This window comes from Solea solea, chromosome 9 (assembly GCF_958295425.1).
Source record: "Solea solea chromosome 9, fSolSol10.1, whole genome shotgun sequence".
In the NCBI taxonomy this organism is placed as follows: domain Eukaryota; kingdom Metazoa; phylum Chordata; class Actinopteri; order Pleuronectiformes; family Soleidae; genus Solea; species Solea solea.
In genome coordinates, this window is record NC_081142.1 from 27,673,860 (window position 1) to 27,696,375 (window position 22,516).

A 22,516-nucleotide genomic window follows, 5' to 3' on the forward strand; every position below is an offset into this window, starting at 1 on the left:
AAAATGTGATACATCTAAATGAAGTTGAGCTGTGATTTGGCTCGTATTGTGAACCGCTTATAAATTGTACATTTATAAATAAATTGAAAAATTAATAATTGCATAATTAAGTTGAGCCTTTTAAACCACAAAGTCATCATCCCAGGCATGAATCTGACGATATCCAAAATCCAAGATGATATCTTGTCTCATGTCATGATATAGACATAATATCGATATATTGCCCAGCCCGACATGAAACCCGCCTGCGAATGAAGTCCATGCTCTGCCAACATCAATCTCTGCTTACCGGTTTTGTTCCTCCAGCTTGGCGAGCAGTTCCACATCATCGGGACTGAGCTTCGCCGGCGAGGACGGCGACAGGGCAGGTGAGGACAAAGACGTAGACGAGGAGGTAGTCGTGGACGGCAGGGACGTGGGCGTGGCTACCTGGCTAGCCATCTGACTGACTGTGTGGGACACCGAGTTCTTCACCCATGAGAGAGTAGAACTCAGCTTACCAGCAACTTTGTCTGTCGCCACCTGCGGAAGATATAGAATACCTACTCACTAATAGAATAATTCTCTGTAACCAATCTCTCGGAATGGTTCTTAACATTATTACATATCACCAGTCACACAGGTCCAACAGTGTGTATCAGCTGGATCAATAAACAGAGTTACTTTTCAAACTAACCATTAGCAAGTTCATTTGTCTGTACCTGATACCAGGATCGAAACTTGCTAAATCTCAATCATTTTCCAGTAAAAATATCCTGAGTGAGGACTGAATCCCAAACTTAAAAAGTGATAAAGTTCGTGCCTCTGACTTTGTCACCCTACAGGAAAATGAACTTAACATTTTTAATGATTATAAAACATTTGCTAAGTCTTTCAAATTTAGGTTTCAAATGCAAAATTCAGCAACATTCCACACTGAACACAGTCACAAGAACAGACTGGTCTACTCAATTTAGTGGGGACCAAAGTCTGTGAACGCCACTGTTACTCAAAGTTTGTACAGAATATAAACTTCCTGTTAGAGTAGCAAGGTTAACCTGCTTTAGTCAAACATAAAGCATGCATAGGAGTCTGTGTCTGTTGGAGGAGCTTTGTACTCTCCTTCTAATGCACTGTGACACACACACACAGATACTGGCCTATACTTGCTTAAGTGAGGACCAAACAGCAAACATCGTTTGTCAGTGTTTGTACATCATACCACACACACACACACATACACACTTTAAAACAAATGCTAGCTCAATATCATTATTTGCAGACGACATAATCATCACCATCACCTGTACATCTATTTTAGAAATTCTAAAGATCTTGAATGAGTTTGGCTCCATCACCATCTAACTTGCTTGAGAGGCAGTATACCTATTAAAAGCCAAACTACCATACCATACCATACCATACCATACCATACATACATTACTACAGCGAATTGCACAGGACAACTATAAAAGTGTATTATGTGGCGTCCAATGTGATCTAGCCAAATGCAATGATCCCCCTAAGGCCACCTGTAAAATTGTGGAAGAAACCAGATTTGCTGATTTGGCAGCACACATTTTGGAATAATAAACAACTTGAAATATCCTACCCTGCAGCCCACCACAAGCAATGGAGGATTGCCACTTCCCAACTTTAAAGTGTACCAAATGGCCTTTCAGTTAAGAGCCCTCAGAGTGTGGTTAGATCTCGAATCATCAGCCCCATGAAGCGAAACAGAACAACTAAGACTGCAAGACTTTGCCATTGAAGGCATCTGTCTAAAAAAGTGCATGCTAGCCTGTGGCCCCGTTTTCACTAACGCAGTATCCAATTTAAGGCTGGTGGAGAAACACCTGTTCTATACCAATCCATAAATGGCACCTAAAAACCCCATTATGGCACAATATGCACTTATAATCAGGTGGTGAACCCTTTTATTATAATCAGTGGAGTGAGAGAGGTATTCATACTCTAGACCATTTATTTTTATTTATTTCATGTATATATTTTTGTATTTTTTTCCTTATTTTTATTTACACATAATTATAATTATGGTAAGGGTAGTTTATATTTCCAATATACACCATTTGCACCCAAATATACATCATGCACATTGGTTGTGTATGTTCTAAATTGTGTAAATAAAAGATTTTTTACAAAAAAAATGAATAATAATCTGGCAATCTTAACTGTGAGTAATACGTTCCTTAATCAATTGCAGTGTTCTGAACCTTCGGACCCTTAATGACACACTGGCCTGCAGTCATATGCTGATCATAGTTTCAAGAAGGGTCAAAGTGCTCATCAAAAGATCGTCCCATTACAAACAACAATGAATGAATGAATGAATGAATGAATGAATGAATGAATGAATGAATGAACACAACGTTGTTATTATTATTGAAGATGGGTTCAGGATGGTGTAATGTAATGCCAGTGCTTCCACTGATGAACAGACCAATGTGGAAGTAATCCAAGTATTCAGAATACATTACTCAGATTAAGCAATCTAATGGAATACATTTCAAAATACATTTTAGGGCATGTATTCTGTATAGAATGGTGGAATACATTTAAAAAGTGAAAAAGAAAAAAAAAAAAATTATTTCATCCATTTTCAATGTGCCCCTACAAAAAAAGTCAGTGTCAAGCCCTACCATATTACGATTTGAAATATTTTATCCATCTATGTCGGTTTGTTTGTCTGCTTGTGAGCAGATTTATTCAAAAAAGTTAAGGGTGGGTTTTAATTACATTTTCTGGGGATGTAAGTTATGGTCAAAGGAAACCATTATTACATTTGGTGGTGATCTTTATGTGGGCCTGGATTAAGGAGTGGCCTTGGTGGAAGTTTGTGCTCTCCAAGTGCTTTCTCTAGTTTAACAACACCCAGCAACTAAACCTGATAACACACACAGGTTATATTTATGCACTCAGACTGTCATGAACACAAATAACAGGATCCACACCTGCACTTACTCTCCACAGAACAAAACTATCTAATGTGAGCAGAGCAAACTCTTACTCATTTAGGTGTTAGTCAGCACATTTCGCACCTTAACAGACAGCAATGTGGCACATACCCTCCAATGAATCAATCCATTCAATTACAGATTACCAAGAAATGACACGGACTAATCTGGACTGAGTCAGACTAGCTTTGTGTCTCTTTCCCTGTGAAAACAAAGATGAATGTAGGAGAAGCAGGTTTCTTCAAAGACTTTCCCAATGTGGGATACCATGCAGAAAAGAAAAAACAAAAAAGGTAAATGTACATCCACCATGTGGAACCAAGTGAATTCAGGCCTGCTTGTTTCCTTATTTTTGTGATAACTAAATGTTATTCATTATTTTTAGATGTTAAAAAGAAAACTTTCTTATCCAGAGATGGAACTATACCGTAATATCTAGCATCATGATTAAAGTTATAAATATTTGAATAAATATTCATGGTGAATTTCCATAATTGGGATAAACGTAAATTTGTTTCGAGAAAATTGTTCATATTTCATGTTAGACTTGTAAACATACAGTCGTAGAGATTCATTTAGAAGAGCCACAAAGTGGAGCCTGCATCTTTTTCCAGTCATTTAACGATCTTTTGATTTACAATGATCGTATTTATGATTCTTGTTTTTCCACTCGAAAATGCCGCCTGAATGTGAAAGTGTGTATCTTGAGTAAGTCATTTGTTGTGGTAATCTAAAACGTTTTGAGCAACCTGCTTTTTTAACATTACAAGATTTTTTCAATTATTTTCTAATAGTTTGTAATATTAGAACATTTATAATTTGGTAAAGCATTTTTTTAACATTTAAAGGGTAACTAAACTCCACATAAACACCCCAAATATGCCCAAGTACAGATATTTTCTGAAAGCTTATGGATACAAACAAAATGGACAGAAGGCTCTGCTCATTTATGTTTAAGTATCTAAAAAATTTTATTTTAAAGCATTGTTTTATAACTATCTCAATAATATCACAAATCACAATTATTTTGGTCAGGATAACTGTGACAGGAATGCTTCATGTCCAATGATAATTCTTTTAAGGAATTTAATTTTAAGTGGAATTCGTTAGGACAGAAGAAGAGCATACTCAGCTAGATGCCAATGTCCAGGTGGCCAAGCCAACACAAGTAATAAATCCTGGATACAGAGATTGTGTCTGCTATTGTTTGCCAGAGGATTCTAAGGGGGCCCTGAGAAGCAGATATTGCATAGTTACTGAAATCCACACTACAGCAAGAGGAAAAAGCCTAGGAGAAACGACCTCAAGGCAGCTGAGGAACTGAAACAGACCCAAGAAAGTACAGAGAAGCATTTCCTTTCTTCAAATTGAAAATGCAAAATACCCAGTCTGATGTACAACCCGAGGAAGCAAAAAATACCCTAACAAAATACTCAGCTGGGACAACAAAAAGGTTTACGTGTTATTTGTAAGAAGTGAATCAGAACAGACAACATAAAAAACATGGCCCTGACTTCACTGAACACACTCACACTGAAGTAGAAAGCTCTTCCACTTCACACAGAGAGAAGCTCTCAATGCCCCCAATGTACAACCAGCATTTCAATGGATTTGCAAAAAAGTTTAAATTAAAAGTGGGAACACTTGAAGTATAAATACTTTTTTGAAGTGTGATTGTATGCTGAGAACAACTGAAACATGGATGTTTCCCCTCTGAACTGCTATGTTTGCCCTAAAGTCATATTCTTCCACAAACCAGTTTCCATTCATAAAAGGCTATTTATATTTGATATAAATTGACAAACATATTATATATAGATTTGCTTTTGCAGTGAGACGTAGTCATTGGTGCGTATTTGGCACCTCATACAACCACCCTTAAAAGAAAATCTGTTAACGTACGTTATGTCTTCCTGATTTTTCTGTTCTTTATAATGCAGTAACTACAACCAGCACATGAACAGGTCTTACCTGGCGTAATATTGTTTTTAAAGTAATTGTATTTTCATGTTTTGCTTTCATTAAGAATGGTATAAGAAAGAAAAACATGGTCATTGCTGTTTGACAGTAAATGCATTCGTTTGTACTATTTAATTTAACTTAAAACATTGATGTGACTATACAGTCATGCCTTAGGCCTTCACATCTTAATTTAACATCTGCTCACTGTCATAACTTCAACAAGTACTGACAAGTGTATCCTCCGACATGGCCACCTCTACTCTCACAGATAGTGGTGTCCAAAAGTCTGAGACCTTGAATGAAAGCTGGCTCCAAAACCCCACTCTACAACTTACTGTTTTGTTTGTTGGCAAAAAAGTGAAGGGTTGGTGTGGTGTACATTAAAGGAACATGTGTCCAAAACCAACCAGGAAACTAATTTCACACCTCATTTCACAGCACAGTGGCCAACTGCACACATCGCAAACTGTCCAGGTTCAGTTTGTTTGTAAAACAGATCTGTAGGGAATTAGCTCAAAGCTATAAATGATCATTTCTCATGAGTACTTTACTTTAGTATTTCTGTTTAATGAGACTTATATCTAACTGTAATATCCCTACAAAATCAAATATACTCCAAGTCAAAGAAGAGTAAATTCTCAACTATACTTAGCTAACATTAACTAAGTAAATAAAGCATAAAAAAACATATTTAAAGTAATACAGGGGCAACATATTTACCTTAACGGAAATCCATCATAATCATTTTTTTTTTTTTTTTTTTTTGAGCTGACCATTAGAATTCCACCTGGTCGATACAGCAATTTTTGATTTGGTTTAGGCAAGAAAATTCAAATTGGGATTTGGTAAACACTGGCAGCCTATCTACTGTCGCACTGTCACCACACACAGGCACAGTTGTCATTAGGAGTGGGTCTCTGAAGTGACTGCTACATTTTAGGTTTGTGATAAAAAGATAACCATAACAGAACTCAACTCAGCTAAAACTCATTGAGAACTTCAAACTGTCACATTTTCTACTTTGTAGAAAAAAGTGTTTGTATTTTATTAGTAGTGGGTACATTTATGACTCAATCTGCGTTAGTGTTGGATGTTCTGTTCCTTGAATTTCATACTGTACTGTTGATAATAAATTATCCTAATACCTGTAGTAACAATAAATGCATGCCTCTTAATTTTTTTTTATCATTCTCATATAATCAGGGTTTTAACAGTCATTTCTCAAAGTGAAAGCGTTTTAACTAGAATTCCACCCACAAATAACACAATCTATTACTATTTAGGTCATCATACAGTGGTACACAGCCATATTTGTGTCATACAAGTGGTTACTGACTTTCCACATTAAGTGAAAGAAGGTGTGCATTTATATTACATACATTTGTATTTGCCACTTTACATTCAATGCTATACTTTAGTCATAGTAATGAAGGTAAATAGTGAATTAAAAAGAAGTTCACAGCCATAACAATGGAAAGCTTTATTTTTCAAATTAAAAATACTGTCTGTATGTCACATGTCTGTACTGCCACTGCTTGAATCCAGGCCTAGAGTTGTTGTTGTCTGTGCCTCTGGAGAGCTTGTGCTGAGAGGTGAGGAGGAATCATATGATAAAAGCCTGAAACTGTTGGGCTGATCTGAGGAGCAGTGCAGGAGGATGCGCGTCGCAGTGTCTGAGTGTTATTTATAACAGTGCAATTATACTCTGCAATTGTAGTGCCGCTTGTGAGTCCAAAATCTAAAATGTTGCCCTGTGTTAAACTGAACTTCCACTTGTTTTTAAAAAAACAAAACAAAACAAAACAAAAAAAGCACTTAAACTGATCAAATGATCACTTATAACAGCTGTGGATCAATTTAGTCATCGATTACCAGAGGTCAGCTCCGGTCATTTCAATCTGGCCAGAATTCAGGACACACGGATTCTTTATGAGTTGCAAACTAAGAAATCGAGTGAATATTTTTGTATGTTGTGATTCATTTATCAAACATATCTCTTGGAAATGGCTAGTTTAAGTGTTTTTAAATACATTAGGTGTTCCACAAGTGCCAGTAAAAAATTATCAAAAACTTTACAGTATGCAAATATTTGCTCTTGTCAGGATTTCTATTCTTAACTAGGTCACAGGAGTGTTGTCGTCTTAAAAAAAGTAAATTCCAACATCAACATTATGGGAAACACAGGTTAATCAATTGTTGCAGCCCTGGAATCAACATGCAGTGAGTTTGAAGTTACTTTCCACAATATCACAGGCCAACAACATATACACCCGTCTCTGTGAGTGTTCAGTGGTGCAAGAGGAGGAAGAGGCTCCTGCAGTGGTGATAAGCTGTGTTGGGTTTATCTTCCTGCTAGGTTTGCTATTGCACCTTCGAAGTCACTTGTGTTTCAAACAAAAAAAAAGCCTTTGGTGTGAACACAGACATTTCTACTGCCAAGCAGTTTAAACTCTTTGCTTTGGGGTGCACATTATATTCTCATGACTATCCCTGACATTTCGGTCTTCAAGCAATAAACAGGGGGAGCAGTGAGTGCGTTAGCTGGACACAGGAGAAGTTCCCTGCTCCTTTTATGGCTCTGTGGTTATGTGAGGCGGAATGGAGATCCAGCCAACTTTAAAGGCATCAGTGTATGACTAACACAGAGCTCTAAAGAGGAAATCAACACGTTTAAATGCTCAAAGGACAAATAAAGGCTATATTTGTGTTCGGTATCTCAACATTTACCACTTTTATAAACACATTTTCACATTGTTAACCTTGTACATTTTTCAAAACATACTAGCCTTTTAGTCATATGATATTATTCTTTAGTTTTTGTCATAGATCAGCCTTATTATTATTATTATTGATTTACTTGTTTTGATTGTTATGTACTGTGACACTGAGCTGCTTGTACGATGCATTTTGTATTTACTTGATTGTTACCCTGACTTAGCATTATTTGTTATTGACGACGACAGTGTATTGGCTCGTGTTTTCTGTACAGTGATGATATTACGTGTTTGTTTTCTTGGTCATTATTTATAGTGATCTTGCATTGACATGCATTCTATTGTCTCTCTTCCCATGCTTCCCATACAGCCTTGTATCATGTACATGTTTTAAAGATGGTGTCATTTGCCTGGCTGCAAACAAACTTCCCCTATTTTAACAATTAGGTTTGATGATGATGATGCTGCAGAAAAACATTTACAGTACTGTCTGTCTACTGTCTTCCAGAGTATAAACACAGTCATTTGCAAACTAACTAATTAACAGCAACATTAAAAACAAGTAGCAACACTGACAAGCTGTGAATTAAGCTAATATTGCCTCTAAACATGTGTTAGAGTGATAATAATGTTAGTTCCTAAACTTCAAGTCACATCGGACACGGACAGTTACCGAGTAAGAGTCGTTCCATATAAGTTAAGAGTTCATTTCAGTGATTAGACGAAGCCCCGGATAAAGAAACGACACAAAAAAACAGCTTTTACCTTGAAATGTGTTCACCGAGCCGCAGCAAGTCGCCCGCTTCCCATGAACCAGAAGAATGGTCCCACTGTTACGACGAAAAACGGGCTGTTCTTCCACTTACTTTAGGAGATAGTCTGGCCTAGCTTAGCCTAGCTAGGATTCCACTGTGTTAGCCCGTGTTAGCCTGTGTTAGCCCGTGTTAGCCAGTGTTAGCCTGTTCCCATTGACTGCCCCGGGTCAACCCATGAAGCTGCCGTGATACGTGTACACACACAAATGTCTGCGGAGCTCAGACTCACAGCGGCCTAGCAAGTGTTTACATCTCCTCCTTCTTTTGAGATGTTTTATGGCGGCTGGCAAACAACGACTTGGTGCATTACCGCCACCGTCTGGTATGGAGTGTGGATCAAAATGTCAGCAAAATAATTATATATATATATATATATATATATATATATATATACATATATATATACATATATATACATATATATATTGTTTGATATTTATGACATTGAGTTACAACATGCTAAACTGTTTCCACTTGCCCACAGTGATCACATCTGCCTGTATTTTGTTTATTAGTGTTTAATTCCATAATTAAATCATAATCATAATAATTTATGATGCTCTTCTTTTGCGTTTTGCTTGATTGAATTGCTAAATGTATGTTAGTGTGTCCTGTTGCTGCCATTTCATGCGCTTACATCACACTGAGCATGTGCAGACAAAGGTTGTTGGGTGTCACTGACACCCAGTGTTCACTGTTAGCAACTGCATTCAAGTCACCCTTGTCTTTAATACGGAAGAAAAGTTGTCTACCTTTTCTTCTTCTTGTAGTTAACGCTATTTAATGTGTCACTGTGTAAAATGTAGGTGACATTATTTTTAATTTGGTAGAAACTGAAGACTTTTATATTTATATCAGGAGCCGCGTCAGCTCGATGGAGGCCACCATTTGGGCCACACTGTTTTAACAGTAGCCCACAATGGACAAACTAAACATCTTTTGAGTTTTGATGCCACATACTTTTTCCAACATACTGGAAAGAGAGAGATGAGGTGGGTTGAACTTTGTTTTCAATGTCTCTATTTTTACTGACACTAATACTTTGATTACTAGTAGTGATGATGTAGCATTATTATCAAATACTGAAACCATTGTGTATTACATAAAGTACTGGTGCAATCCAATTAAACAATTGCAGTCATTTGTGCCATAATTTATGTTATTAAAAGAGTCATGTTTCCATGACTCATTACTGACATTTAAATCAGGTGTGGTTGTAGTAAAGAGTCGAGACACAGTGTCCACCACCACCAACAGACAATGATTTTTTATTTTACATCTGTATCTATATCCCAACATTATGAGATTACGCTGTCATCAGTCCAGAATCCAAACAGTACAAACACAACTACAGTGACCTCTGACCCCTCTGTGACCTCTAACTCCTCTGGCTGCCTTTTTCTTTCTTAATTTCCATCTTACTTTTATTATTACTCTCTTCACTATTTGTGTGATTAAATGGTAAATGTGATATTTTTGTGTTTCAGGATGAGAAAACTTGCATTGGTGAATTTATTTATGGTTCAACAAATAATCAGGAACGAGGCCCATCACTTCCTGTGGTGAGTGGGACCTCAGAGTCTTACCTGAAGTTCATTGTTGAGGAAAAAAATTGTTGGGGTTGATTAAAGGTTCAAATCCAACTATTTGCAACTGATCCTCCTCAGATGTGTTGTCCTCATTGAAGAAACAGGAAACGCCATGACATCAACACAAGGAGAGAACACAAATATTCCAACGAGGTCATAAAGAATAAAAGGTGATAAATCTGAATCTGCTGAGAGGCCTTTCAACAGCAGACAGCAATCCTTCCCTCACACCTACAGAATCATACTTGAATTGATTTCTGAAGCTGTGATGAAGATGTGATGACATCAGCAGCCTTGATTCACATTCCAAAACCTACTCTGCAGGTTTTCCCTTCACAGCAGTGACGCAGAGCTTTTGTTAGACACTCCTCTGTTCTTAAAGGTGAAAAATAGAGGAGTGGAGGTGAAACCACAACGTCTACAGGCCTCTCGCACACATACACACATACACACACACACATACACCATCTATATTTATATATATATTCTCTCATCTGTAGTGTAGATACTGTACAAAGGTGTGTATTTATTACCACTTAAGGTCCTTTTCTGACATAAGCACTGACCTTTTCAGGACCTGTTCCACTAAAGTAGAATTAAGATATCCAGGATATCTGAGAAAGCGGGCCTTGACCTATGCCGCTAAGTTTATCCTGGTTTAGCCTGTTGCTTGAACGTCAAACGTCAGAAAAGAAGACAGGTGTAACTTATCCTGGTGAGTGCACATTCACGTCTCTTTGAAGTAGACCTGATGTCGATCACAGATTTACTGATGAGGAAACGTGTTGAAACAACAGCTTATAATGTAAACTTAAGAGGAGATGAAATACTTGATATGTAAAAAAATATATTTTAATAAGATCAGAGGAAAGGGTCTGGCTGAACAGTGGACTGACTGAATGTATAAGCTAAATAACTGTTTTTATACTGTTCTGTACTGTAAAGCGTGGTTGGATACGTCAGGATTTCATGTAAAATTGTATCCTAAAATTGAAACTTAAAAAAGGAAAAAACACAGTATAAGTTCAAATAAGAATTGTTCACTCTGCAGTGTAAAATCTCCTTCATGTTCATGGACATCTAGCAGTGACCACCTTTTTTGGATCTTTGCATTTGTTTGTTTTGGCCACTTATTCAAGCTGTGATAGATGTTATTGTGATGGAACAACTCGCTTTATTGATACTAATTGAACATTAAAATGAAATGTAAACATGCAAATGTGAAATCAATGCAGATGCTCTCCAGTGTCATGTCATCTGAAATGCTGAGTTTATGGAGAACATGAACTGAACATGATTATTCTAGTATTTCTCTCACTTTATTCTCCAGCGTTGTCTTTGCCTTGTCTCTTTATCAATGAGGCATTTGTTTTTTTGTTTCTTCTCATATGGAAATATTATTTTTCTTGTTTTAAATCTTTAATCCACTTAGAGAGCCTGACAGTAATCTAGCATTACATAGTTGCACTAAAAATCCTCAGCTGCTCTCAGTTACTGTTCTTTACTTTGCAACAATTCTCTGAACCATTAAACCGGGTATAATCTAATGCTCGAGAGACATTGATGCAGCTTTTATCTGTTGTTCACTCTGTGGAGAGTTCAGCATCTATCACACCAATGTTGTCCCAAAAAGCCTTTTTATTTGTATATTCTGTGCTAAAACTAATATCTGAACATGACAATTTGCAGAATCACTTTTGAAGATGAAATATTTGCATAAAAGTGACATATTTTGAAGCATTTGAGGCAAAAACTACAAGCCTTAAGTGGTTTTTTTCCCTTTGTGTTTTTCAACTCTTTGAGAAAGAGTGTATTTTCCTTTGTTGATTGTTTAGCTTGGTTTGTCCTGTTTCTATTTTGTAGGCCAACCAGCTACTCTAGGACCAACGTTGGTTAAATTCAATGTAAATAAACTTTTTACAAACTGTTCATTGGACTCTGCCTTCCTGCTTTTAATGCCGGTTAGGTCTAGCAGACCCAAAAGTATTGTGAGGATTCCACCAAAATAAGACTGCACCTTCCCTCCAGCTCAGGATTTCCACTGGTGACACTGACCAGATTCACACACCTGCTGACGTGTACTGAACTCCTGAAGATGCTTCCGTTGCAAATTGCTACCAAACTCATGTGATTCACGTGACCTCAAACCTCTCTCCGTTCCTTTCCTTGTGTAACGTATATAACATACCTACAAATGACATGTTCATTTATGTCTCTATCGTGAGATAACGGGCCATTATCTTACAATTATAAAATGGTTATTTTGTAAACTTGAGACATCACAATGAAAAACTATCTATAGTAGTGACCATGATCCCTCTCGGCCTCCGTATCTCAAAGTGTGTTTCAGATATACAGTTTATTGTTACTGAACTGTTGTTGTTTAAGAACGTTCAAGAAATAAAAAATAATGTCCATAAAATAAACAACAATGGGTCTAAAGAATACAGAGGCAAGGTTGTGGGGGCTGAAACAATTGCTCGATTAATCGTTTATTAATCTATTTTGAACTATTTTGATAATCGATTAATCGGTGTGAGGGTTTTTTCATTGATTTTAAATATGGATTCAATCAAAGCTGCAGCTTTCAGATGATGAATCTTTAACGATTGAAAAGGAGGATAAAAGCGGCTCCATGATTGGCTCTCCTCCTCCTGCTGTCATTGGCTCATCGTCGTCAGAAGCGATGATCGTGTCCGTCCAGTGTGAGTCTGACTTCAGCTGCAGGTGCAGCTCAGTCACAGAAACAGAAGCATCACTGATGTTTCACTGCTGCAAACCGCTGTGAAACCAAACCACAGAGGCGTCGACTGGAGAAGAAGAGGAGGACGAGGAAGAAGAAGAAGAAGAGCAGCGGAATTCTTCTGCGGCTCTTGTGAGATGATTTGCATTCACCATGGCCAGAAGTCTGTTTCCATGGAGCTTCTTCTCCCGAAAGCCTCCTTACATACAGGTAAACCCCCGCTTATTTCACCCACTCACTCACTCACTCACTCACTCACTGACTGACTGACTGACTGACTGCTGTGAAATCCAGCTGAGATCAGCCCACGAACACGCATACATCTATACACGCACGCGTCCTGCCCTTTTATAATCCACTCAGCGACGACGCGACTGAAACCTGGTGAAAGCCTGAGAGCATCCGTCTCATCATCTCACCTTCATTTGAACGCCACAGTGCGATCGTTTGACTGCAGCTCACTCAACGAATCATAAAGTCACTTGATGCTCGGCGAGAATAGAACATCCTCCTCATCTGCGTTGCCACGGCAACCACATCCCTGATGCATCCCGCAGCTACAGTCTATGCTGTACACTGTAAAAGTGTCAAAGTTCATTAGTGACTGTGCTGTTCACGCGTGGGAGAGAGAGAGAGAGAGAGAGCGAGAGAGTCTTGTTTCATTGACCTGGTGATTTATGGCTGTTTCCACCAGCTTCACTCGCCTCAGCACCGCATGGTTATTTTGCATTTCCAGTGGCGATAGTACCTGATACCTGGTACTTTTGTAGTACCTGCTCTGGCGAGGTTCCAAGTGAGCTGAGGCGATATATCGTCAGACTGCCGGCCACTGATTGGTCAGACTGCCGGCCACAGTAAAGACACCAGAATCAAGCCGAACGATGCCGAACTGTGGTTCAGTTAAAACTACTTAACAATCCTAAAACGTGGGTTAATCTTCAACAATTCCCAGGGAAATGTCTAAAATCTCAATATTTTACAGAGGAGTCTGGTGTGTTTAGTGACAGCACTGCTTTTAATGAACTGATTCTAATGATTCAGTTACACTGAAAACTTCTGCTTTACAAGCCACTCGTCACTCGTGGGTGTGTGTGTGTGTGTGTGTGTGTCACGTGTGGAAAACAAAGTTTCATGAAGCTGTGCAGTGATGACTCCGATCATTCTTTCCACCCACCTCAGTGTATGCATGCATGGCCACAGTCCTCCACAGTCAGCCTCTAATTAATAGCTGTCACTGCAGCCACAATCAATATCAGCTCATTAGCCATGTTTTCTCTGCACTTGCAGAAGGGTCAATAAATATAATCCCACAGATAGAAATGCATCGTGCAGAGTAGAAATGAAAGCCACAAACTTATTGATCAGAGGAAGACGGATCATACATTTATCTCTCCACGGTGCAATATTTCCACAATGTTTCTGCTGCTGATGCATTTCACCAATGCAGAAAATCTATGGAAGCTGCGTGCAGCGTTTACTTGTGTGGTCGTTGCTGTTGAAGCTGCTGTGGGTCTGTTTGATTACAGATTATTAAGTAAAACAATCACTAGACAAAACAGTAGAGATGTGTTTTCCTTCTGTCTGTCTTTCTTTCTTTCTTTTCTTTTCTCATGACTAACACGTTTGTACTCGCATGAGGAGACACGGCGCAGTGAGCCAATGTTACGAGCACAAACATCTCAAAAACAACCTGTGTGCAGCTTTATATAAAAATAAAATATTGAGATATTATTTATAACCCATATTGCCCAGCCTAACCTGAAGCTTGATTCAATCTATATAGTGATAAATATCAATATCAAATAATAAATATATCGTGATACATAAGATTTTTTTATTTTCATTTGTTTTTTCTTGCATGAGGAACATAAGTAATCAGGGTGCATGAAGGACTGGCCCCTGGACTCAGATCAACCTTTTCCGTTTCCAAGTTGTCTTCTTTTACTGTCAATAGCACTTCTATTGCCTTGGTGCACAGTAAATTCAGTCATAAACACACTTTCATTTGTATACATGACGAGAATGCGTCTCAGGCTGCACATTTCTGTGAGAGAAATGAAGGGGATTGTGTTTGTTTGTGTTTGTTTGTGTTTGTTTGTGTTCAGGGAGGCCAACAAATACATAACTTTGTGTGCCAGAAGTCAAACAAAAAAGACAATTTGTTGTTATTAGCAGCAATTATAGGATATAAGATTTAAAAAAGCTTAGCAAGTATTTTCTTGTAGGAAATACTTTTATCAGAGAGCCTTTCCTAATTTTCCTAATTTTATTTGTCGATTTATTCATCCAATAATCCCGACTGAAATTGCTGAATTGTGAAGCATTTCCTTGACTATCACTATTCATTCAGCACATTCGTCAGTTCAGACTTCCCTTACAAAAACGTTTCGTGGTGTCTCTACTTGACTGAAATGTGATGAAACTAGTGTACAGAAGATAAGAAACCAGATTAGTGTGACACACTGAGTGTGTCTGAAAGCTTGATTCCTGCACCGTTGTCCTGTCAAAACAGAAAAGTCCCGTCCAATCCATTTAGAGAAATTACACTGAGACATACAATCTCCCTTTTCAACACTGGAAATAACGTCACATTTTTACAGAGTGGCCATCAACTGTAAAGTTTGATTGAAAAGATCCCACAGGGAGAGTGTAAGAGACAGGAGAAAAGAGGGAGAGATGGAGGGGATGGAGGGAGGCAAAGACACTTAAAGCCAATAAAAAAAGATTGGATGTGAAAGGGCCAGAGGGTGGAGGTGGGCGGGTCCATCAACGTCAAGCACTGAGTGCAATAATCATTAATAGACAGGAAAAGTAAGAGTGCTCAAAAGTATATTACCTTTCACTAATGCGCTCTAATTGGTGGAATGTCATTATGCATCTAAGTAGTCTGAATTTATCAGCTGGAGAATGAGAAAGAAAATCAAAGGGACAAGACAATGAGCTGGAATCTGCTCCAGCATCAACAGCAATGACAAAGCACTCATGTGGGAACAATGGTGTTATTGATGTCATCTGTTACAGTTTCAAACTCACTGTTCCTGCACTAATAAAGCAGGTCCGGGGCCCCAAGCTGAGAGGGGGCCCCAAGCTGAGAGGGGGCCCTATCGTCTGCATCTTTAGTACGTACACGCACCTGACTGTATGAATGAATCTTTATTTCCTTCATACACAACAGTCACTCAGCCAATGTTACAGAGCAGGATTTCCTTAAAATAAGGGGCCACTGAGTTTGGCCATTTACTGTTTCCCATCTAAACCTTTTTGTGATGTTTAAAAAAAGTAAAAAGACAAACTGAACCCAAATAAGCAGAAGTCAAAGGTCACAAAGGGATTTATTTATAAAGAACAACAACTAAGGAACACAAAATCAAGCTGTGAAGTATCCAACAAAAAGAGCAGAGGCTGGCTGAGGGGGATCTGGTCTGGCATAGCTGGGACCCATCACCAAGCCACCGGTGGAGGGCTGGCCCCTTCCCGGGGAGTATATGAAGTACTGTATATACCATATACCAGAGTGTATGAAGTACTGTATATACCATATACCAGAGTGTATGAAGTACTGTATATACCAGAGTATATGAAGTACAGTATATACCATATACCAGAGTATATGAAGTACTGTATATACCAGAGTATATGAAGTACAGTATATACCAGAGTATATGAAGTATATACCAGAGTATATGAAGTACTGTATATACCATATACCAGAGTATATGAAGTACAGTATATACCAGAGTATATGAAGTACTGTATATACCATATACCAGAGTATATGAAGTACTGTATATACCAGAGTATATGAAGTACAGTATATACCATATACCAGAGTATATGAAGTACTGTATATACCAGAGTATATGAAGTACGGTATATACCAGAGTATATGAAGTACTGTATATACCAGAGTATATGAAGTATACCAGAGTATATGAAGTATATACCAGAGTATATGAAGTACTGTATATACCAGAGTATATGAAGTATATACCAGAGTATATGAAGTACAATATATACCAGAGTATAGGAAGTACTGTATATACCAGAGTATATGAAGTACTGTATATACCAGAGTATATGAAGTATATACCAGAGTATATGAAGTACAGTATATACCAGAGTATATGAAGTACTGTATATACCAGAGTATATGAAGTATATACCAGAGTATATGAAGTACAGTTTATACCAGAGTATATGAAGTGCTGTATATACCAGAGTATATGAAGTATATACCAGAGTATATGAAGTACAGTATATACCAGAGTATATCAAGTGCTGTATATACCAGAGTATATGAAGTATATACCAGAGTATATGAAGTACAGTATATACCAGAGTATATGAAGTGCTGTATATACCAGAGTATATGAAGTATATACCAGAGTATATGAAGTATATACCAGAGTATATGAAGTGCTGTATATACCAGAGTATATGAAGTATATACCAGAGTATATGAAGTATATACCAGAGTATATGAAGTACAATATATACCAGAGTATAGGAAGTACTGTATATACCAGAGTATATGAAGTACTGTATATACCAGAGTATATGAAGTATATACCAGAGTATATGAAGTACAGTATATACCAGAGTATATGAAGTACTGTATATACCAGAGTATATGAAGTATATACCAGAGTATATGAAGTACAGTATATACCAGAGTATATGAAGTGCTGTATATACCAGAGTATATGAAGTATATACCAGAGTATATGAAGTACAGTATATACCAGAGTATATCAAGTGCTGTATATACCAGAGTATATGAAGTATATACCAGAGTATATGAAGTACAGTATATACCAGAGTATATGAAGTATATACCAGAGTATATGAAGTACTGTATATACCAGAGTATATGAAGTATATACCAGAGTATATGAAGTAGCAGGTGATGAGATGATTGGTTGCTGGTGTGTGATTCAGAGACTCCACCCAGCAGACCTGCTAACCTCCTGAAACACAAAGCCACAGACAGGAAACAGGAAACAGGAACCTAACAAAATAAGATGCAAACCAAGAACCCATAATGCTTTTGCCATAATGCTTGGCAATAAACATAGTTTACAGTCGTTATTCTCCATCCATCCATCCATCTTCTACCGCTTTATCCTCCGCACCAATCTCAGCTGACAGAGGGCGAAAGGCGGGGTCACAACCTGGACAGTCCCCCAGTCCAGCACAGGGTCACATGTCGAGACAAACAACCGTCCACTCTCACAGGTCACATGTCGAGACAAACAACCGTCCACTCTCACAGGTCACATGTCGAGACAAACAACCGTCCACTCTCACACTCCTGCGAGTAAACGAGAGAGCCCGGAGAAAACCACAACACTGAGTCATCTGGGAAATATGAAAGTCATCAGATCAGTGTGATGACGTGCTGCTTTGTGGACTGAGACAGATGGATGGACAGACAGACAGACAGACAGATATATGGACAGACAGACAGACAGACATACAGATATATAGACAGACAGACAGATAGATTGATAGACAGACATACAGACATACAGATATATAGACAAACAGACAGACAGACAGATAGATAGATAGATAGACAAACATACAGATAGACAGACAGACAGACAGACAGATAGATAGACAGACAGACATACAGATAGATAGACAGACATACAGATAGATAGACAGACAGACAGACAGACAGACAGATAGATAGACAGACAGACAGATAGACGACAGACAGACATAGATAGATAGACAGACAGACAGATAGATAGACAGACATACAGATAGATAGACAAACAGACAGACAGACAGATAGATAGATAGACAAACATACAGATAGACAGACAGACAGATAGATAGACAGATAGACAGATAGATAGACAGACATACAGATAGATAGACAGACAGACAGACAGACAGATAGATATATAGATAGACAGACAGACAGATAGATAGACAGACAGACATAGATAGATAGACAGACAGACAGACATACAGATAGATAGACAGACAGACAGACATACAGATAGATAGACAGACAGACAGATAGATATATAGATAGACAGACAGACAGATAGATAGACAAACGGACAGACAGACGACAGACAGACATAGATAGATAGACAGACAGACATAAAGATAGATAGACAGACAGATAGACAGACATAGATAGACAGACAGACAGACAGACAGATAGATGTGCAGAGAAGAAACTCAGCTTTTTGCTTTTTTACAAGCTCTTTAATGATGCAGCATTAATATTTGATTGGGTGAACCTTACGTTAAGTGGCTTTCCTTGTCTGTTAGTTCCTAATAAAGCAGACTCTCCCTTTAAATGGAGAAGCATGAAGCACACGTATTACAGTATTACAGTATTACAGTAACTGTGTACCCTGATGTTAATATCTGTGTTTGAAATATCTCCACTGTTTTCCCCACAGACGAGATTCTCCTACTTACACATGAAGTACCTGTTCTTGTCGTGGCTGACGGTGTTTGTGGGCAGCTGGATTGTGTATGTGAAGTACTCGTCCTACACAGAGCTGTGCCGCGGCCACGACTGCAGAGACTCTATAGTGAGTGCTTTGTTTCCCACATACACTTTACATCCATACCTTTTATCACAGGACTGTAATCCAGTGTCTTTAGTAACAGTTCATCATTTGTGATTTCCAGTGTGACAAATACAAAAAAGGAGTGATCGATGGCTCAGCCTGCAGCAGCCTTTGTGACAAAGACACTCTTTATCTGGGGAAGTGCTTCACTGCCAAAGCCAGCAGCCAGGTGAGTCTTTCTTCTCTTCAGTCCTCTCCAGCGCGCTCGTTGTTGACTCTGTCCTGACGTATGTTAGGTTTACTCCGGGAGCTGGGGAGACCTGGAGGGCGTCATTAAATGCCAGATGGAGGAGGCTCCTCGTTATGATTTGGGAAACGAGATGGAGCCCAGGAAGGAAGCTGTCGCATTCGACAAGCCTAACAAGGGCACGTCAGTGGAGAGGTTCAGGGAGATGATCCTCAGCCACCTGAAGGTTAGAACGTGCTCACACCATGCAGGAGGTACTGACACAGTCTGTACTAAGGATGGCCATATGGGAGTATTCACTTATTCACCTGATCATAAAAAGTCAGTTACTCTGATGTATTAAGAAGATACAAAACAAATGATTTATCAATGATTGCATCTATAAAAACAAATCAAAGCAACTATTATCACCAAGCATGTTTGGTGGTGTGTTTGCAGAAGTGATGAAATATAAGCAATTTCTTGAATGCATCTTGAAGCTGTTCCTCCAAGCTCAACATGCTGTAGATCCTGCAAAAGTGATATTCGCAAGGGCATTTGAATGCATCTCATTAGCTGCAAACCCAGCACTCATTTCACTCACTTTCATACAATAGCATTTACAAATGCAGCAAGTTATACCACTGAATATTATAGCATTTATTTACGACAAGCTTTTCTGACTGGACCCTGACATTTGTCTCACTTTTTAATCCACTCACTCACTCTCTCACAACCATAGAGTCCATAGAGAACATCAGTCGTTTTACATCATGGCACACAGGAGTTGTCCTGTTCATCCACTGGACACAAACTTATCAAACAAGGCAGCAGAAGACCAGCAGCTCCTGTGTCCTTCTGACCTAAAATCAACCATTTTCTGCTGCATTTCTTTCCAACACAACACAAACGTCAGTTTCCAAATGTAAAATGCCGTCCAATGGTGAGATAAAGTCGTGAACATAATCTTAAAATAGCATACACCTAATCTTTTGTTATATTGTACCATATTTTCAGGTGTAGATCAGCGTATATAGGTATTTAATAATGTTTTTGTGTTGACCCAGGTGCAAATCTTCACAGCTTAGTGTAAATTATTGAAAGTATACATGTTGTGATGGTCAAACAGCAGCTACTGCATGCAAACAAACAGACTTTTTTAGCCCACGCTTGCATCACTGTTACACTATCTCGTCATCCTCTTGTCCAACCAGGCTCCTCCCCCTTTTATAAGCATTGGCGCAGTAGCTTTGTGTCTTTTCTGTCTCCGCGCTTAAAGCGTGATGTGAGTGATTCAGAGGCTCGTCTCTCACAGCTGCGACCAGAGCATGCCCCCCCCCCACTGCTCCCCACTCTCCCTCACTCAGCTCTCAGCCCACTTCTTGGCAGAATGCTATATTTTCATTCAGCAAGTGCCTGCCTGTAGCCCATTTGGTACAAAGCATGCACACAGGAGGAACAATGCGAGACGCTGATGACGAAGTGACGTGTCAGCGCCTCATACAACCACAATTCACAACTATCCCATTAAGTCTGAGGGTTTGCAATAATAAGGGGGGGGGGGGGGGGGAGACTGAGATCAAGTCTAAGCTGGAAATTAAACCCTAGTTTTTCCTTTGAATTGAATTCCTTCACAGGGTAAAGTGGGGGATCAGGCCAACCTCGCAAACCTGGCAACCCAGGTGCTGTCTGTGGGAGACGCCAATAAGGACGGTCACGTCTCGCTGCCCGAGGCCCGGTCCACATGGGCTCTGCTGCAGCTCAACGAGATCCTGTTAGCGTTAGTCCTGCGAGACAGAGAACACATGCCCAAGTTACTGGGCTTCTGTGGAGACCTGTATATGATGGAGAAGGTGCCGTACGCTCCACTCTATGGGATCAGTCTCCCCTGGATCATGGAGGTGTGGATCCCTGCAGGTCTTCGCCGCAGGATGGACCAATGGTTCACACCCTCGTGGCCGCACAAGGCCAAGATCTCCATTGGACTCCTGGAGCTGGTCGAGGACCTTTTCCATGGCACGTTCGGCAGCTTCCTCATGTGCGATGTTAGCGCCACCGCCTTTGGTTACAACGACCGCCATGACCTGAAGGTGATGGACGCACAGCACATCGTCCCCGAGGCCCTCTTTCAAGAGGGCATCAGGCAACAGCACTGCCAGGTGGACGAGGACTGTCTGTATGGGGCAGACTGCCTCACTTCCTGTGACCTCACCAAGAACCGCTGCACTCCAGAGGTCACCAGACCAAATTTAGCCAGAGCATGCAAAGCACTGAAGGATTATATACTGAAGGGGGCGCCGTCTGATGTGCACGAGGAGCTGGAGAAGCAGCTGTATGCCTGCATCGCACTGAGAGGCTCCGCTGAACAGATGGAAATGGAACACTCGCTGATTCTGAATAACCTGAAGACTTTGCTGTGGAAGAAAATCTCTCATACAAAAGACTCCTAACTGGGGACCTTGGATTTGTATCATAAACTGTTTTTCCAAAGTCTGGTCAGGAAAAGCATACATGAAATAAAATTTAAACTACATTTGGAAGTGATTTGAAATCTGAATTGTACCAAGTATGACAGAAGAAGCAGTTAACAACTATTTGAATGGACGTCTATGGGGTAAATAAGCTTTACTTCTCACTTTATTTGAGTGGACAATGAGGAAAAAGCTCATTGAGATTGAAATCCTCCACCGCAAGGCAGTCCAAGCCAAGAGAGGCAGCATCGAGGTTATAGACAGAACAAGGTTTCAACTATTTACACAGGATGCAATATTTATTTATTGTTCTTTTTTTGTTATTGATCTGCACATTTTGATTGGGCAGTACACCGGATGCCCCCCCCCCCCGTCACAACGCTCCCATTTATCCAGGCTTGGACCGGCACTAAAGTCCCATCCACACGGAAACTTAGACAATCTCTTTCTTTGTTGTTTTGAGAAAAAGTTTCCTATGAATACAACATTGCTTTCAGGAAATG

The 22,516-nt window shown here is 39.2% G+C and overlaps 2 protein-coding genes across 4 annotated transcripts in view; one reads left to right on the top strand and one right to left on the bottom strand.

Annotated features, from left to right (window-relative positions):
* evi5b (ecotropic viral integration site 5b) overlaps positions 1 to 10,262 on the bottom strand; it is a 46,771-nt gene extending 36,509 nt beyond the window's left edge. For 2 of the 3 annotated variants that reach the window (XM_058638014.1, XM_058638011.1), the window contains exons 1-2: positions 8,396 to 8,690; positions 290 to 522 (exon numbers count right to left, since the gene is read on the bottom strand). In XM_058638014.1, coding sequence (XP_058493997.1) covers positions 290 to 441 — 152 coding nt within the window. In that variant the 5' untranslated portion in view covers positions 442 to 522; positions 8,396 to 8,690. Of the gene's footprint in view, positions 1 to 289; positions 523 to 8,395; positions 8,691 to 10,031 lie in introns of those variants that run through there. The other variant, XM_058638012.1, reaches the window with a different exon arrangement.
* Positions 10,263 to 12,590: 2,328 nt separating this feature from the next.
* On the top strand, positions 12,591 to 22,075 carry LOC131465882 (divergent protein kinase domain 1A-like). The gene is made up of 5 exons (XM_058638837.1): positions 12,591 to 12,987; positions 19,203 to 19,337; positions 19,438 to 19,545; positions 19,613 to 19,789; positions 21,180 to 22,075. Exons 1-5 carry the CDS (start codon positions 12,931 to 12,933, stop codon positions 21,990 to 21,992), a joined length of 1,290 nt encoding a protein of 429 aa, XP_058494820.1. The 5' UTR covers positions 12,591 to 12,930; the 3' UTR covers positions 21,993 to 22,075.
* The last annotated feature ends 441 nt before the right edge of the window (positions 22,076 to 22,516 follow it).

Bases quoted from the DNA above. Each gene is read 5' to 3' on its own strand.
- LOC131465882 (XM_058638837.1), top strand. From the start codon at position 12,931: ATGGCCAGAAGTCTGTTTCCATGGAGCTTCTTCTCCCGAAAGCCTCCT. The intron at 12,988-19,202 runs GTAAACCCCCGC...TTTTCCCCACAG, and splicing joins GAAAGCCTCCTTACATACAG to ACGAGATTCTCCTACTTACA. The intron at 19,546-19,612 runs GTGAGTCTTTCT...GACGTATGTTAG, and splicing joins CTGCCAAAGCCAGCAGCCAG to GTTTACTCCGGGAGCTGGGG.